The sequence below is a fragment of the Babylonia areolata genome, chromosome 21 (assembly GCF_041734735.1).
Source record: "Babylonia areolata isolate BAREFJ2019XMU chromosome 21, ASM4173473v1, whole genome shotgun sequence".
Taxonomy (NCBI): Eukaryota; Metazoa; Mollusca; class Gastropoda; order Neogastropoda; family Buccinidae; genus Babylonia; species Babylonia areolata.
Window position 1 is genome coordinate 43,479,021 of NC_134896.1, and position 18,722 is coordinate 43,497,742.

The window sequence follows — 18,722 nt, forward strand, 5'->3', positions numbered from 1 at the left end:
TCCCTTGTATTATTTCGTTTGGAATACAGAAAAAGTTGTATATTGGTTAATAACATTATAATATACATTCTACATTTTTTTCACCTCCACTCTTTTACTAACATTGTTTACCCCATTCAAGAGAGGTAGAAATGTAGTGGTATGTTACAATGTCATTAAAAACTTTTCCCATCTTCGAAACGAATCTGAATGGAAAGAGTACAGGGGAAGAAATGGATATTGCCAAATAATCATGATTGCACTTTAAAACTCTCAAAAATAAAAGAAATGAAATAAGCAGACTCTGAATGGTTAGTTTAACCCTTTAGCTGCCAGGGAAGAGTGCCAGAGAATTTTGTATAAAAAGAAAAAGTGCTCACCCCTTGCCAGGGAATTTTGAGGATTCAGGAGTAATAAATTGAAAGAAAAAAAAAAAAGATTCTTGTACAAAAACTATGGGATATACAGAAAGAACGTAAAGTAATCGAACGTTTCTTTCAGTTTCAGTCAGCCTGTTGTTGGACTGTGTTGTGCAGATCTATACATGTTGTGGTATGCGTAAGGCGATGTTATCATCTCCTTTAACCCTTTTGCTGCCAGGAAAATAAGATTTAAGTGAAATCTATTTGCCAGGGTTTTTTCACAAAAAACGGGTATAAATTTTCAAAAAATTCTGTGCTATTTGTTATTGGAGAAAGACCCATAAAAGTATATATTTTCTGAAAGAGAAATGAATAAAGAATACAAAACACATGATGTTTTCCCATTTTATATATTTTTAGTGACATGCAGTTGTTTTGAAATCATTGTTTTGTTTTTTGTCACATTTTCAACTTGTTCATTACAAACATTAGTCAGGTAATTTGCACTAAAATATATTTTCTGGACAAATGGATATCTGCACACACAAAATCATACTAGAACAGCCACAATATAAAAAAAACTGAAAAAGAAATAGATACATAATGCATTGTGACTTCTGCAAGTGATAATATGGATGTGAGGCCACGCCCCCTCAGTCTCCTTCCCCCTCCTCTTCACCCCTCTCACACGGTCACTTTATCCAGTTCTCATCAGACCGCGTTGGCTGAGTTCCAAGAAAATAGCTCAAACTGTGTCCTGCTAAAAATTCGGTGACTTCTGTCATCTACTAGAGCTGAATAGCCGGCATCGCTCACTGATAGTCGTATCATGGCCACTCTCTTGATTACTCCCTTTATTTTCTATCAAATCGTCCTATAAATGTTCACAACTGTCTTCTCCTTCGAATTTATGCTTCAATTCTTTCTGAGCATCAGCTAAAGAAAGTAATCTTGGTTGATTTAGTTCGCCATGATCGCATGTCTTGAGCACGGAGTCAGTCCGACATTTTGTTGAGCGAGCGAGGAGAGGAGCCAGGCAAAGACTGCGGCCAGTAACCCAACCAAAATGTTCAAATAAAGGATTGCCTTATAACGCAGATGGTGTTTCTAGCTATGAATAGAATCTAGAAAGATTCCCCAAGCTAAAGCTACCAGCATTTTTGTCAACGAACTGAATGCAAAGTCAGAATATTTCAATGACGAGTTATCTCGTCATTGTGGCAGCGAAGCGTACATGCTTTCCATGATGAGTTATCTCGTCATATAGGCAGCCTAGGGGTTAAGGCTGAATTAAAAGAATTTCTTAAATACTTGAGATATTTCAAGAAAACATGATTTGGATGGTGTTATTACCTCAAATACAATATTATTTTTAACATGCTAAAAAAGACCCATAGTTTTAGATTTTAAGTTTGGTCGAGTGATGTCAGATGCAGCATAGCACTGGGGATTAGACTACTTATTTCTGAACAGAAGATCCATGGTTTGATCCCATGAGCAGGCCTTTTCTTTCTGGTTTTTTTTTTTTTTTTTTTTTTTTTTTTTTTCCAATCTTATTAATATTTTAAACAAGACCCATTTTAATGGCGGTTTTTTAATATCTTTTTTTTCCTTATGATTCCTTTACTTGATATGGGCTCAGCTGCCAATATTTTCTCCCCTCCACTAGACCTTAAGTGGTGGTCTGGACGCTAGTCATTCGTATGAGATGATAAACCGAGGTCCTGTGTGCAACATGCACTTAGCACACTTAAAAGAACCCACGGCAACAAAAGGGTTGTTCCTGGCAAAATTCTGTACAAAAATCCACTTTGATAGGAAAAACAAATAAAACTGCACGCAGGAAAAGTACAAAAAAATGGGTGGCTCTGTAGTGTAGCGACGTGCTCTCCCTGGGGAGAGCAGCCCGAATTTCATACAGAGAATTCTGTTGTGATAAAAAGAAATACAAATACAAATACAAAATACAGCACGTACCACAAGTGAGTCTTGAAGGCCTTGCCTCTCTTGTTTCTCCATGACCTTTCTGTTTTCCTTAAAATCAGCTTAAAACTTTTGCTGACTCTTTCAAGCCTGTCTCTATTTTCACTAGAATCTCTTTTTTTTAACTCTTGTGTTTCGCTTTAAAATATTCTGATAGGCTTCGTTTGCTTGTGGCATCAAACAAACTGCAACTATCTCTGCATTGGCAGTGTGTGAGTGTGTGTGTGTGTGTGTGTGTGTGTGCGTTTGTGTGGATAAAAGGGGAATATACAAAGAAAGGATTATTAGAACAGTACATTCAACATCTATGAATATTAAAATATAACATCATTAACAAATGCAGAATAATCAATGCAATAAAAGATAATATCTTTTAGTCACATTACTGAAACACTTCAGTTTGGACTGTGAAGCAGAGATCCAGAAATCCAGTGAGTGTGTACTAACTATGACTCCTGTGTGCTGAGGAAAATGCCTGGTTTTTCACCAGTGCACAAAAAATGTGCATGGCTTCCTCAAATACAAAGATACCTCTCTGAAATTTTGCACAATGAATGCTCACACATTGTACTTTAACCAGATAACAAATTTATTTCAGTTACCTTCTATAACTGTTGTTGAAATGCTGCAAGGGCTGTCTAGAAACTTCCTTTGAGGCCTGCAACATTCCCATCCTCAGGTGGGTAACCCTTGCCACTGACCGCTGCAGCTGACTGTATACAAGGATGTTGAACTGTTTTAGGAGACTTGTATCTGCATATGGACTGCATTCTCATCTCTGGAGTCACTGACTTCTTCCTTGCTTGTGATGGACTTCCAGGATATATTTTAAAGAGCTTAGACTGCGTTATTTCATTTGGCGTTACATTGATAAATAATCTTGATTAGCCCCCTTCGTTCATCATATTTATCTTCATCATTTTTTCCCCTAGTCTTTCTCACTAAGTTGAACTGAAAATGATTTCAACCAGTACTTGAGAAGGGTTACATAGAAGTACATGATTTGATTTTCTATGTGTGATATGATTGACAATGATTTTTTAAAATATTATTATTTCATTTCTTAACTAAAGTGCTTTTCTTGTTGATTTTGTTCCAGCTGCTTACTGAGTACACAGAACTCTTGTCATCCAACAACAACTTCAGCAATTACCGCAAAGTTTACCATTCCTGCTCTGGCTTTAAAATACCTATCTTGTGAGTACATAGATCTTTCCTTGACGATAATGGGAGTATTTCTTTCCAAAGTAGTCATGTGAACTAGTCCTTCCTGAACTGTTCTGTGTTTCTTTCTGGGATTGATATTTTCTTCTCACACCCCCACCCCACTCCTCTTCGGGATGCTGGCTGCTCCTGGAATCAGAACACGCTCAAATCGAGTATTCTTTGTTTTTGTTGACCGTTCATCAGGTTTTTACCACATCAGATTCATCCGTCATTTTTTGACTCACTTGTGTAAACAAAGTCAGTCTGTGTTATAACCCAGTGTTTGGTTGTCTCTGTGTCTGTGTGTCCATGGTAAACTTCAGCTTTGCCATTTCCTCTGGAAATACTTTGTCTGCCAATATGAAATTTGGCTTAAACATAGTAGGAAAAAATATCTTCACAGTCATGCCAATAATAGGTTGTAAGTCTCCTGAATTTAGCAGTATTTCCGAATCATTAACAGTTTATTTCGTTGATTCTCGTTCTGGATTCCGAAAACGCTGTTACCCTTTTGTGTTATAGGTGTTGCAAGGCAAGGCCTTGAAGACTCACTTGTGACACGCACTTACTACAACAATTGAATCAAAACACACAAAAAATCAATTGCTAAACAAAAGTCATGTCCACCTCACAACATAAAATAAGATATAGACCACACAAAGTTGTGTTGGATTTCACATTGTTTATTTATATTTTATTTATTTATTTTGCACTTATTTTTTCAAAATTAAAGTCACAGAGGAAAAAAAATAATATCTAACTCACACTTGCTTTTGTTTAAATGAAAGAGGAAATGCACCTAAGTGTGACCTACATACACAGACACACACAAGATGGAAAATAAAGTTAAGTTACATTTTATATGTGTATATAAGATATAACTGAACTTTTTTTTATACTATTAAGTAATGCATTGTAAGCTTAATTATAGAGAAAACAATTAATACAATGTGAAAAACTCAATATGAGTATTAACTATGTACCTGTCCGCTTTATGATTACAATAGGTATTAGAAAAAAATGACATTCGCAATACATTTTCATCATATTACAGATTTTTGTGATAACCCTGATTCAGTAAGACCCAACATATATATATTTAATTTCTTTATAATCTAGACCTTTTTTTTTTTTTTTTTTTAAACAGTCACTCTTTCTCGTGTAAACTTCAAAATCATACATACATCTGTTTGAGAAGTCAGCCAATACTCAGTTTCATACTCCAGGTGAGTAGGTTTATCTGTTAAAATTCCATGAAAGTGAATCTACCATGATAATGATTGCTAACCATACACTTCCTTCTTATGTGAAAAAAAAAAGTAATCAAGAAGCAGGCACATTTCAATTACCTTTTTGCTGCTGCCCGAACGTACGCAAAGTCTGGTAAGAAGATGCTATGACATCGTTTTTCTTGTTCGCAATTAAAAGCAAAAAAATACAATTTCTGGACAGAACACATACAGTGACACTAACTACATTATTGACGTGTTTATTGCATATGAATATTCTAAAGTGGACACTGAATTAACTAGAATGAAGATAAAAGAAAATTTAAATCGACCATTTCACTGAGTTAGGGTCGGCCTTGTCTGCACTGGTCTGTGCAGATCTTGACAAAACATGTTGCAAAGCCTGACACGATGGCAACATCTCCTTTATCACCGGACTAAAAAAATTTCTTCGATAATCATCGATGCACTTATAAATGTTTTAAAGTGGATAATGAATTAACTAGAATAAACAGAAAAGAGAAATTGAATGGACAGTGTCATAATTTCTCAGTGAGTGTAAAGACAAGCTTGTCGAACACGGATCTCTGCAGATTTATAAAAAAAAACCAGACACATATTGCAGTGTGTTTGAGGTGATGGGAACATCTCCTTTACCTCAGATGTGAAAGAAATTCTTAAATGCCTGAGATACACCAAAATAACATGATTTAATCGGTATTATCACTTCGATTACCGTTGTCAATTTATTCTGCAAAAAGAACATGCTCAAATGATAATTTTTTTTAACATCATTGTTGAATCAGCATTAGTGCGGTGTGTAAAACCACTCATTCTGAACCCTAACATCCATGGTTCGATTCTGCTCTGAAGCCTTGTTTTTTTGGGTTTTTTCAATGCAAAGCTTTTTATGTCTATAGAGAACACATTTTAACAAACTGATTTTTATATGTTTTTTTTTTTTTAATTAATATTTTTTCTTAAAGTGTGTATCACAAGTGAGTCTTGAAGGATTTGCCTTTCTTGTTTGACTGGTTTTGAAGTGCACAGGTTCACAGAGCAGAAAAGAACACAATTGCTTTGTTGTAATGTTCCAGAACAAATTTTTTTATGTGTTGGACTTGACTTCAACTCACCAAACTGTGTGGATGCACACTGTTGGTCGTTCATCCACAATCGTCTGGGAAAATCCACCATCTCAGTGGATAAGGAAGCCAAATTTCTGGGGGTCATTTTTGACCAGAAGCTAAATTTTTTCAGTCACAATTAACAGCTTAAAACCTACCAAAAAACTCTGAACATGCTCCAAGTCGGAGCACACACGGACTAGGGCGCTGATAAGAAAAAACTTTTTCACCTCTACAGAGCCCTGGTCTGGTCCAAACTGGACTTCGGGCATGTAGTCTACAGCTTGGCCAGTCCTTATCTGAAACTGCTGGACCCTGTGCACCATCAGGGGCTCCATCTCTGCTCAGGCTCCTTCTGCACCACCCTGGTGCACAGCTTGTACGCAGAGGCAGGGGAACTGCCTCTTTCCAACTGCCGACTTAAACTGTCCCTCAACTGCTATCTGAACCAAAAAACCCTGCCTACGATAGTGTTTTTCAACAACCCTTTCAGTAAGAAATTTGACGACAGCCCAAACTGCATCCCTACCCTGGGACTGCGTATTGTGTCACACATGGAAAATGCTGATCTGTGTGTCAGAGACATCTCAGATTTTTTTAAAGTTCCCTGACAGCCCACCTTGGTCCTTTACACACCTGAGGTACGATTCCATCTGGCCTTACCGTAAAGACTCTGCCAGTTCACTGGTGTATAAAACATTCTCTGAACTCTGCCACAAATTTCCCACATTTCAGAAAATCTTCACTGATGGTTCAAAGTTGGAGGATGGTATTGCTGCATCTGCGTTATGTCCTGCTTTCCTGACCAGCATTCAACAAAACACATTCAGTCTGACAGCTCAGTTTATGCTGCGAAACTGACTGCACTGGTTCTGATGTTAGAAATGGTTCAGCAAGCAAAGCACAAGATGTTTATGATTTTTTCCCACTCCTTGTCAGCCTTGGAGGTGATTGCTTGTAGGAATCTAACACATCCGAAACTGCTAGAATTTTATTAGATTTTTACACTTGTGAAAAGCAAAGGGTTTTATGTTGTTTTGGCCTGGGTTCCTGGCCATGTTGGCATCTGTGGTAATGAAATGGCAGATCAGCTGGCCAAGAACACCATAAAAGAAAAATTATCAAGGTCCTACATGCCATACACAGACATGAAGCAGAAGGTGAACACTTATGTTAAGGATCTTTGGCAAGAGGAGTGGAACACCCAGATGGACAACAAGCTGTTCCAGATTCATCCAGGCCTAAAAGAGACCCTCCCATCGGTTGTGAAGAATAGAAAGGAGGAGTCTGTGCTGTGCAGACTGCACATGGGACACACTTTTCTTGCTCAGTCTTACTTGTTAAAAGGGGAGTAGGCTCCTCCATGTATATTCCCTGTGATGAGCCTCTCACTGTGAAACACATGTTTATTGACTACTGGGATCTGTATAACCTCAGAAAACTGGGTTTTTTCCATGATGTCTTTCTGTGGACGCTAATGGACTTCTTGAAAGAAGTGATTTTTAATCAGGTTTGAATGTTATGAACTCTGGAAAGTTTTTTCTTAACTTTTGAGAGTAAAGATTGAAGCAGTGATTAGTTTTTATTGCACTTTTTTGCTCTGGCAATAGATGCTAATGTGGCGATAGCCTTGATATGGCCTTAGTGGTCAGCAAGGCTCTAAGCACCATAATTTGATTGGATTCAATGGAAAGACTTTGACAAAACTGAAAAATGGTAAAACTGTGAAGCTGGATATATTTACAGATGTAGATGAAACACTGAACAAAGCAATGACAAGATGAATGTTGTAAGTGGTGCTATGTAACTCTCTCTGTGTGTGTGTGTGTGTGTGTGTGTGTGTGTGTGTGTGTGGTAAGTGGTGGCATGTAGCTGTGTGTGTGTGTGTGTTAGTGTGTGTGCGCCCACACACACTTGTATGTGTGAAAGTGATCATTCACATGAAAGAGATCATTCACATGATTTCTCATTGAGATACCTTGGTCCTTCATTGTGGACAGGGGAGTTCACCTCAAGGACCTCATCTCCCTGCACACAGCCCTGCCGGACAGGGTGGAGGGGGGACTACTGAACTTTCGCAAGATGGCACAACTGTCATCCATCCTAAGGGAGCTGACCCACCTGCAGGGGCTGGACCAGGTGCCGGTGGATGCCAACATGGACCTGGTCAACACCCTCAGGGTGGGTTCTTTGGGTTTTTTCCCTAGTATAGAAGGGTCTTTTCATCTCAGTCTTTACACTACCATTTATGTTCAACATATGATGAGAAAAAAAAGCATTTGACATTCAATGGAGACGGCATCACCAATATTCACAGCAAATAATGACAATAGCGCTTACATGTCATACAGGTTGACAAGTCTATTAACATCACCAAAGCAACATTCGCAGCTAAATAAACATGATGTAATATGCTATCCAGCAGGCTCGATAGTTAGTGTAGGGTCCTGTTTGCATCAGTATCAGTATCAGTAGTATCTGGTTGTCAGGATGTTATCGGTGTGCTCTATCCGTGGTAGTAGTAACCAGCTGGACATGTGTTGTCTGTCTGTATTCTTGCAGCATCAGGGTAGCAGTACATTTTATACATATTCATCAACCCTTTCAGTGCCAGAGAATATGTTTAAACATTTTTTTTAAGTGCTTCCTCTTGCCAGGGAATTTTGAGGATTCAGTTATGATGAATTAAAAAAAATCTAGCACAAAAAGTACAGGAGATACAGAAAGAAAGTAAACGTTTTTGTGATGGTAAATGAATAGGGATGCAGATTCTGAGCTTTCCCAAATGATTTTGATTGTAGATAACTGTTCAGGCATTTCAAAGTAAAGATAATGATTTTTGTGCATCAAAAAAGTCTCATTTCCAGCTGGAAAAAGCATGCTCATTGTGAGATTATACCTGTGTAAGAAAATAAAACATTTTATAAGTTTATGATAACAGCACAACTCATGAAGACATGTAACTGAATAACTGTCCCAAAAATGACAAAGGTGTGGTCAATCATTTTCTCAGAAACTAAACAGTCAAGCTTTTCTTACTCCAAAGATGATCACACTTTAGAGGGGGGATCGCTTTGATGATACTCACACTGCTGGTTGCAGTTGAACTGATAAAGTGTCTGTTGTGCATCCAGTGTGCCTTCTCTACAAAGAAGTTGGTCAACTAATCAGTGACAAAAGGCATGAAAAGACAAAACAACTGTCAACCCTGGGTTTCATGAAAATCATGGATTACTGGCTAATGTCCATTCAGGCAGTTGACTGCAGTGAGAAGAGAGGTCACAGATGTTCATGGCCATGCCCACTGTCTGGCCTTCGACCTATTGTCTTACACCACTCCTCTCTCTCTCCTCTCCCTCTTCCCAAACTATGTGAAAGTACTGCACCATCACTGTCTGTCACAGTCACCCACTCAAAAATGATGTGTGAGTGGATCAATGGACTGTACAATGTGTCAAATGTTGCTGTCAGTTTCATCACTGTCATCATCACCTTTGAGTTCAAATGAATCATCAAACAAGATAGCTCTATCTCTCATCATTGTACCCATCCATGATCATCTGCACAGTCTGCTAAGTGAAGTAAATTTGCTAAATGGGACAAGTATCTCTGCTGGACAGTTTTGGACACATTTTTTGCATATGAGGCCAACTCACTTTTCACGTGTACTTTACATGGTCCAGTTTGGAAATATTCATGAAGGAGGAGGAGAATTTTGTTTATTATCCTGTCACATATATCAGCAATTAAGACATTTTGTTAGAGTATTAATATATACATTTGAGTATTATCATTTAGAAGAGGAAGGGGAGGGGGATGAATGGTGAGTTGGGGGAAACCGGGTAAGTGGGGATTGAAATTTGAAACAGATATCTAAATACAATTACAGAGAATTATTCAGTGGACTTTGTATAAGAGGAGTTGTTAATCTAACAAGTGAAACAACTGATAATGAATGCAAAAAGTCTAAAACATCAACATTCTCAGTCACTTGTGATGACACACTTTCATGCAGGTAAGGCTTCATCAAATCACAATAAAAAATTATATGCTTAATTGTCACATTACTGAAGCGTATGCACTTTACTTCAGAGCAATATCCAATCTGTAAAGAATAAGATAATAGTCTGAATATTAAACTTAGAATTGGTCTGCGAATCAGACCAAAGTCTGAGAGAGTCCACTGATGAGGTTTTAGAGTTGAATAAAAGCACCTATAAAAGTCTCTTTCTAGTATATCTTTCTAGTATATTACTTATTTCCTTGTATGACAATGGGTAATATACTTTTATACTACCTGTATAATTCTTTGCTCCCCTTTTTGCTGCTCTTTCTGCTTGGTCGTTTTAAAGGAATCCTGTATGGGATGGTATCCAATAAAAATCAACATTTGCACCTTTCATAAATAGGGAGTGTAATAAATACATAATTTCAAAAATAAATCCTCTCTCTGATTATTCTCAAAAAGGAGCAGACAGACATGAAGCAAAAGGTGAAAACTTATGTTAACTCTTTCAGCCCTTTAAGGTCTTCTGCCTGTGCAACACTTTCAGCCTGGCATGTTTTCACTTCAGGCACAAATTAATAGCAATGGCTCAACCATTAGCTACTGAACTTCACAAAATGACTGAAATATGATTTTGACACAAATTGCTGAAGTCTCAAGACGAAGGATGCAACTTTACTTACTGTAACTTTAAATCAAAAACAGAAATAGTAAAATGTCAGCTTCTGTTGGTGTTGAAGGTTGTGTGCTATCTTCTTGATTGAAATGTCCGCCACTTTGTCTAGACCTGTTGTTTATTTCATCCCCTTCACTTTTTCAGGAACTATCAGATGAATTATAAGACATATCTTCATTATCTGGGTTGAATTCGCTGCAAGAATCCATCATGATTTCATTGAGCACTTACTACACAGTAAGCCTTTGATGTTTTACCATAGCGATACAGAAAACTGGATAAAAAACACACTAATCGTTTGATTTTTGGAGTGAAACTTCGCATGCCATTGAGGAAGGCAGTTAAGTTGGAGTTACTTCCCTTACCTAGCAGTTTAATGCATAATAATGAGCTGACGAACCGGTTTAAATAAACAGGTTTCTTCACCCGCCTGTCAGGCGGAAAACAGCGATCAGCAGCACACACCTCTCAGGCGGGCGCAAGGTTGAATGAGTAAGGGATCTCAGGCAAGAGGAGTGGAATGCTTAGATGGAAAACAAGCTGTTCCAAATTCATCCAGACCTAAAAGTGATCCTTCCATCAGTTGTGAAAAATAGAAAGGAGGAGTCTATGCTGTACAGACTGCACACAGATTACACTTTTCTTACTCATTCTTACTTGTTAAAAGTGGAGGAGGCCCCTCCATAAATTCCCTGTGACGAGCCTCTCACCGTGAAACACATGCTCATTGACTGCTGGGATCTCCATGACGTCAGACACCGACATTATACAGCAGATTCTCTGAAGACTTTGTTTTGTGATGTCCCTCTGTGGATGCTTATTGACTTTTTGAATGAAGTGAACATTTTTAATCAGATTTGAATGTTTTAAACTCTGGAAGGTTTTAAAACTTATTGAGTGAAAAACTTGAAGCAGTGACTAGTTTTAATTGTTGTTGTTTTTTTTCCCCTAGACTTGAAGTAGATGCCGATGTGGCAAGCCTTGAGATGGCCTTAGTGGTCATTGAGGCTCTAAACACCATAATTTGATTTTGTTTGGTATTACTTATCATCACTGGTATTTGAACAATATGATTAAAGGCCATAAGGATGCCCACCAACTCAACTATGAAAACTGAATTTCCCTTGAATAAATAATATGATTTTTCTGTTTTTAGGCTAGGAACCACAAAAGCAGATCCAGCACTGCTATCATCCAGAACCGAGCCATCAGTGTAAACTTATAAATGACTATCAAAATTTACTTCTAATTCAATTCTGACAGAGTCTGCTATTATATGTTATATACAAGGACATTCTCCTTGTGTTGTGTCCAAAGCACAAATGTTGACATTTGTTTTTGTTAACTTCCAGGGAGGAACAGGTGGCACCAGTAGAGGAGGTGCCACATGTAGATCAATGTCTGAGGAATGTAAAATAGCCGACACAAATGTGCTAATGCTTTGTAGATTTAAAATATTTTTTTTGCATTTTTTGGAAAATCAGTATCAGACCTATTATTTAATTTTTCAAATCCTCCACTGTTGTCATCAAGTGATAAAATACCTGCAAGCTTATAGACTTCAGAGGTCATAATATGCACAGGTACCCCTATAGCCTTTTTCACAGCTTTACTATTGATGATTCGGAGCTGCTTTTGAAATGTCGCCAGAGCAGAAAAGATTTCTTGACCATAGGTCAGTCTTGATCTTACGAGAGAGGTTGCTAAATGTAACAGAATTTTGGAGTCTTGTCTCCAAGAGGAGTGACTAACAATATTTAACAAATTTAAACTTTTAACTGCTTTAGTCACTATTGAATCAATGTGTTTCTTTCAGTTTAGTTTTGGAGTAAGTATGATCCCAAGAAATTTTATTTATATTTATTTCTGAGTTTAAAAAATATTTCACATCCTCCTCCCAAAAATTCTGGTAATTTGCTGGGATTATAACCATTATTACAGAGGATCAAGGGAGTTTTTTTCTACAGAAAACACGTGATCACTGCCTAGTGGATCATTGCCAGTATCCCACTGTACTGATAAAGTTAAAAATGATGATATGAAGGTTAGGTCAAGTGCCTGTGCTCTTTGATGAGCCACATCTGGGATACATGTAATCATCCCATCGTAAAGTGAATGTGATGATGAATTAACAATACAATCAATAAGAAAAGGGTGTTCCACCTAATTTTTGCTAATTTAAATAGTATTTTTGTAATCTAGACATATTAAACTAACCATTTGGAGTCTGTTTATGTTCATTGAACCAAACTCAGATGAAGGAAAAATCAGAGTAGGTGCAGGACATCAGCAGATGCCTTACAAGCACTATAGCAATACACTGTGTAGGAATGGAGTTAATATCAGCTCCAGGAAGTTTCAAGAACAGAAAAAATACCATGACTCATGGTTCAGGGCAAATGTCCCTGGCCACGGGAAGCAGAAAATGGAACAAAGACCCCAGACTCAAGTCAAAAGGTGGAACAAAGACCCCAGACTCTAGTTGAAAGGCGAAAGGCGGAACAAAGACCCAGGTGGAACAAAGACCCAGGTTGCCAGATGATAGGACCAGGACCCAGGACACAGGGAGAGGTGACACAGGTAGTGTGCTCTTACAACTACCACATAGAAAACAAGAAGGAAGACACTCCAAGAAAGATGTGGCTCCAGTGGAGGACAGGTGGCCCTCATTTAACTTGGTGCCAAGATGTTGGGGTAGCCACATCACTACCACAGGAGAGGACATGCATGGTAACTATGGCAGTCAGGCTGCAAAGTCCAGAATATTGTTGCTGTCCAACAAGATGTCACACATGCTTTGGTATGCTGAGCAATGTGCACATGCCTCATACACAATCCAGTTGTTTTTATGAACTGAAGGATGGTTAGAAAAGGAGGAAAAAGTGAAAGGAGAGGGGACTGACTGTCATCAAGTGTTGTGACAGACACCATGTTATGTTTTGTTGTCCATTCATACATCATGATCAGGACAGCACATTTAGCTCAGCATTTGTATTTCACATTGTTTATGTTGAAATACCATGTTGGAGACTTCGTTAGCAACCTCTGACATTGACACATATTTTGAACAAGGGACGTAACTCACATGGTTGGAGTAACGTAAATATGCTACACACTTGCTGGCTCTCACAAATGAAAAGATTCAGTCAAAAGTTAAAAGAATTATTAATGTTCAATAACTCAACATGATACTGCTTGTCAAGGTCAGCTTGTAATCAATACATGTGGTTGAATCTTGTTGACTTGCTGCTGTACCTTTTTTTTCTCTCCAGAGTTATTCCTCCACAGAATGGCCACAACCATTTTCAATGTCTTCATAGGAGGCTGACTGATTATATTGTCCTTGAGTTGATGTTTGTCCTGCATTTTTTTTCATGTGTCATGAGTAATGGAAATGATTTTGTGTATTGTGCTTTTGAGACTGTCTCACCTGCCCAATGTAAGTGAGATTTTCTTCTTTAATGGAACAGAAGCCTATGTCTTGTAGTATGCATTCCTGTTTTGGTTGTTGCTCCTGTTTTAATTTATCCGTGGATTTCTTTCAGTTTTTGTTGTTGCTGGCATTGCCTTTGGTCTGCTGTTTTTAAACATTATTAAATTATTGAGAAAATGACTTTTCCTTCAAGGTTCCAATGTCAACAAATAGTTCCAGCAAGTACAATAGCAAGTACAATATCAGCTTTCATGTTTATGTGAATGTCTACATATTTATTTATATGTGTTTCTCTTTCAGTTATCCCTTGATCTGCATTACACAGAGGACGAGATCTATGAGCTGTCTCTTGCCAGGGAGCCAAGGGGGTCTCTGTCATCTGTGAGCTTTCTTTTGTTTGTTTTTATCATTTATTTGTGTTTTTGACAGCACATGATAAACAAGATAAAATGCTGAAAGAAAGGAATAGAAACAGTAAAAAAAAAATTAAAAAAAAAAAAAAAAACCCAGCAAATCATGCAGCACACAAATGATATTTTGGTTTTCTCATATAAACAGACAACCCTTGGATTGATTAGATACATATATAAATGTACATATACCCAAAGCATGCTTGTTTACGTGTGAATACATTTAAGCATTGAGATATACACACTTGTCCTCTGAAAATGAAAAAAAAAAGGAAATGAGAATCATAGTATTTTTTTAGACAATATTACTCATACTCACATGCACACTCACATGGGCTTCCATACTTGCATACTCATAGAAACATAATGTGGCACACAAAATCACAATTTATCTTTTGGGTCATCTTTGAGTTTCTATAACACTGTTTCATGTGCATCTTTTGGGACATGTGTTGCGTTCATCATCTTACCATTTTATTGCAAGTGAATGAGAAGACTTTAACTATTTGTGCATCAGTGATTTTACTTGATATGAAAGGAATTTCTGTGTAGTGTGACAAATGGAAGAGGGGGTAGCCAAAGAATGTTGCAAAATATTTCCATTTTTGTGCATTTAACAAATATGCATGGGTATGCATGCATGCATGCATGCATGCACTCTATCTCTTGTGCACACACACAATGTTTTAACATTCCAGACAAAATTAGACGATGCATACAATGTCAAAACAGTTGGTGATGAATATCATTTCTAAAAGAAAATAGAGAAAAAATCATACATACAAATCAGAAAAAATAACTTCAAACTGCTATTCAACCCAGTCAGCTCATATGCGAGACAAACTTCTGGGCATATTTGGAAAATTTGTTTTCAACTGTTGTCAAAAGCATCACCAAACAGAGAAGTAGTTGCATTTCTTGATCTATTTTGTTTTATTTATTAAGTTAATTGATTTGTGTGTGTGTGTGTTGTGTGTGTGTGTGTGTGTGTGTGTGTGTGTGTGTGTGTTAAAGTTAACTTGACATAAAAATTGATTCTGATTCTGATTCTCTCTCTCTCTCTCTCTCTCTCTCTCTCTCTCTCTCTCCCTCACACACACACACACACACACACACACACACACACACACACGCACACACAGAGATATATTTGTATACATTTGTATATATCTTTCTTGTTTTTTTAAGCCGACAACTCCAACAAAGCCAGTGGTATTTGCAGACTGGCTGGCAGGGGTCAGCCCTCCTGATCCCAATACCATCAATAAACATGTCCACGATATGGTTGAGGTAGTGTGTTTGTGTGTGTGTGATTGATTGATTGATAGATTGATATGGATACTTATATAGTGCATATCCTCGGTCAGAGACCAAGCTCTAAGCGCTTTACAAATATGGAGTCATTTGTACAACAGGCTGCCTACCTGGGTAAAGCCAACTGACGGCTGCCACTGGGTACTCTTCATTTGTTTCCTGTGTCATTCAATCAGGTTTCAGGCACACACACATGCACACTCAAACATGTAACATTTTATGTGTATGACCATTTTGTTCATTTACCCCTCCATGTAGGCAGCCATACTCCGTTTTCAGGGGTGTGCATGCTGGGTATGTCCTTGTTTCCATAACCCACCAAACGCTGACATGGATTACAGGATCTTTAATGTGCGTGTTTGATCTTTTGCGTGCATTTACACATGAAGGGGGTTCAGGCACTAGCAGATCTGCACATATGTTGACCTGGGAGATCAGGAAAATACCCACCAGGCGCTGTCACTGAGATTGGAATCTGGGACCCTCAAATTGAAAGTCCAACATTTTAACCATTCGGCTATTGCATACGTCATGTGTGTGTGTGTGTATGTGTGCATGAATGTGTGTGAGTGTGCATGCATGTGTGTGTGTGTGTGTGTGTGTGTGTGTGTGTGTGTATGTGTGTGTATGAATGAAAGAGTAAGTGCAAGTATGAATTTTAGTTTTGCTCTTCACCTACCTGTTTTTCTCCTTTATGCTATCTTTGGCTGTGTTTTGGTCTTTCTCTGTTTGTGAGTGTCTTATTTTTTCTTCCTTCCATGAATACATAGATATTCAGCTGTAAATATCTTTCAGTAATGCAAAATCTCCATGGTGTCATGTTTCAATAGTGCAGATCATTCATGGCATCATGTTTCAATAATGCAAATCATTCATGGCGTCATGTTTCAATAGTGCAAATCATTCATGGCGTCCTGTTTCAGTAATGCAAATCATTCATGGCGTCATGTTTCAATAGTGCAAATCATTCATGGCGTCATGTTTCAATAGTGCAAATCATTCATGGCGTCATGTTTCAATAGTGCAAATCATTCTTGGCGTCCTGTTTCAGAATGCAAAATCTCCATGGTGTATCTCCATGGTGTCATGTTTCAGTAGTGCAAAATCTCCATTGTGTTATGATGTTTCGATTTATATTTCCCCCACCTCCTTTATGTTGCAGGCAGTGTTCAAGAATTATGACCATGACAAAGATGGTTTCATCTCCCATGGAGAGTTTGAATCCATTGCCGGCAACTTTCCCTTCATAGATTCATTTTGTGTGCTGGATGCTGACCAGTAGGTGTTGGCTGTGTGTGGTTCCTCTGTAGAAGTAGTTTCCCTGTCTGTCTGTCATCTGTACCATCCACCTGTATGGTGTGTAGTTTCTTTCCACTGCCTACATGCATGCCTACATTCACTGCTTCTCCAGAACTCATGTGCATGCATATTTGAACATATCATCACTGTTTGCAGACATATATTACCGAGTTGGTTTTTTTGGGATGTGGGGGTGGGGGGTTCTTGGTCTAATTTTTATGTTCAGTACACGTTGATGAGTTGGCTTTTCACACGAATGTCTGTAAGAAGCCTGTTGGGAGCCATTCTGTTTTAGTAGGGTGCATGCTGGGTGTGGTCATGTTTCCATAATCTACCAAACACTGGTATTGATTACATAATCTTTGATTCTTGTATTTTTTGCTCATATCTTAATCTATTCCATGCTCATTAAACATCAGCTGATGTCCCAGACAGAGTGCTTTGCCAGTGCCACAAAGACAATCACTGACTGCCTGAATCTTCTGATTTTCCTTCATCCCAGTTCAGTTCAGTGAACACAAAAAGACTCTGAACAATTAACTTGATGTGCCTGCAGCATTAAAATACAATTTGAATGACCATTCATCAGGAGGAAGACCTCTCTTTTCTCAATAATGATTTGCTAACTGGACTGGACCACATGGAAGGTTGCAGAATAGTTGAGATGCTAATCTGCCAATACATTGTCTGTGAGGGTCTGGGATCCATTGCTGCTCTGATCTTTTCTCCCACATTTGACTGAAAATCAAACTAAGCGTCTGGTCATTCAGATGAAATGATAAACCGAGTTTCTGTATCTGGCACACACTTGGCATACTGAAAAAGAACCTATGGCAACAAAAGTGTTGTCCTCTGGCAAAATTCTGGTGAAGAAATCCACTCTGATAGATACACAAATATATATACATGCACTCAAGGCCTGAATAGTGCATTGGGTTATGCTGCTGTCAGGCATCTACTTAGCAGATGTGGTGTAGCATATATGGATTTGTGAAGCTGAAACCATGTGGAAGACCCGTGAAAAGGGGGTTAATCTCCAACACAAAAAAGTCATTGGAAACTTTGTCCAGTAAAGACAGTGGTTTCAGTCTGTGGATTTACACAGGTTTGCAGCCTGTGCAGATGATTATGGGTAGGTTTAACAATGGAGGTCTTATATCTCTCATCTCATGATTAGTTGTATTATGAAAGGATGACAATAATGAAACTGGCAACAACATTTGAACGTCCATCTGTCAAAGCAGACAGCAATTTTGAGCGATTGACAGTGAGATGGACAGAGTATGTGCATGTTGTGTGGGAAAGAGGGGAGGAGAGGAAGAGGAGATGGACAGAGTATGTGCATGTTGTGTGGGAAAGAGGGGAGGAGAGGAAGAGGAGTGATATCAGACAAGAGGTCATAGGCCAGTTTGGCAGGGCTAGATGCTTTGGTGTCACGAAACTTGACTGCTTAGTTTCTAAGTATAATAATTTGGTTGACCTTTCATGTTGACTGAACAATGTTCACCATTGTCAGGACAGAAGTTATTGTTAAAACCTGTATTATTTTCATCTGCAGATATAAATTGACAACAACAAGCATGTCATTTCCAGCTGTTATTTGTTTTCTTTTTTAATGTCATTCGGTAGAGCTAGAGGTGGATTTGTGTGTTTGTGTGTGTGTGTGTGTGTGCGCGCGCACGTGCGTGCGTGTGTGTG

At 38.2% G+C, this 18,722-nt stretch overlaps 1 protein-coding gene across 5 annotated transcripts in view; it reads left to right on the plus strand.

Annotated features, from left to right (window-relative positions):
* The window catches only part of LOC143295899 (ras guanyl-releasing protein 3-like), a 253,140-nt gene that overhangs the window by 137,013 nt on the left and 97,405 nt on the right, over positions 1-18,722 (plus strand). For all 5 annotated transcript variants that reach the window (XM_076607577.1, XM_076607579.1, XM_076607580.1 and 2 more), the window contains exons 9-13: positions 3,424-3,521; positions 7,887-8,067; positions 14,302-14,382; positions 15,600-15,701; positions 16,888-17,003. In XM_076607577.1, coding sequence (XP_076463692.1) covers positions 3,424-3,521; positions 7,887-8,067; positions 14,302-14,382; positions 15,600-15,701; positions 16,888-17,003 — 578 coding nt within the window. The remainder of the gene's footprint in view (positions 1-3,423; positions 3,522-7,886; positions 8,068-14,301; positions 14,383-15,599; positions 15,702-16,887; positions 17,004-18,722) is intronic.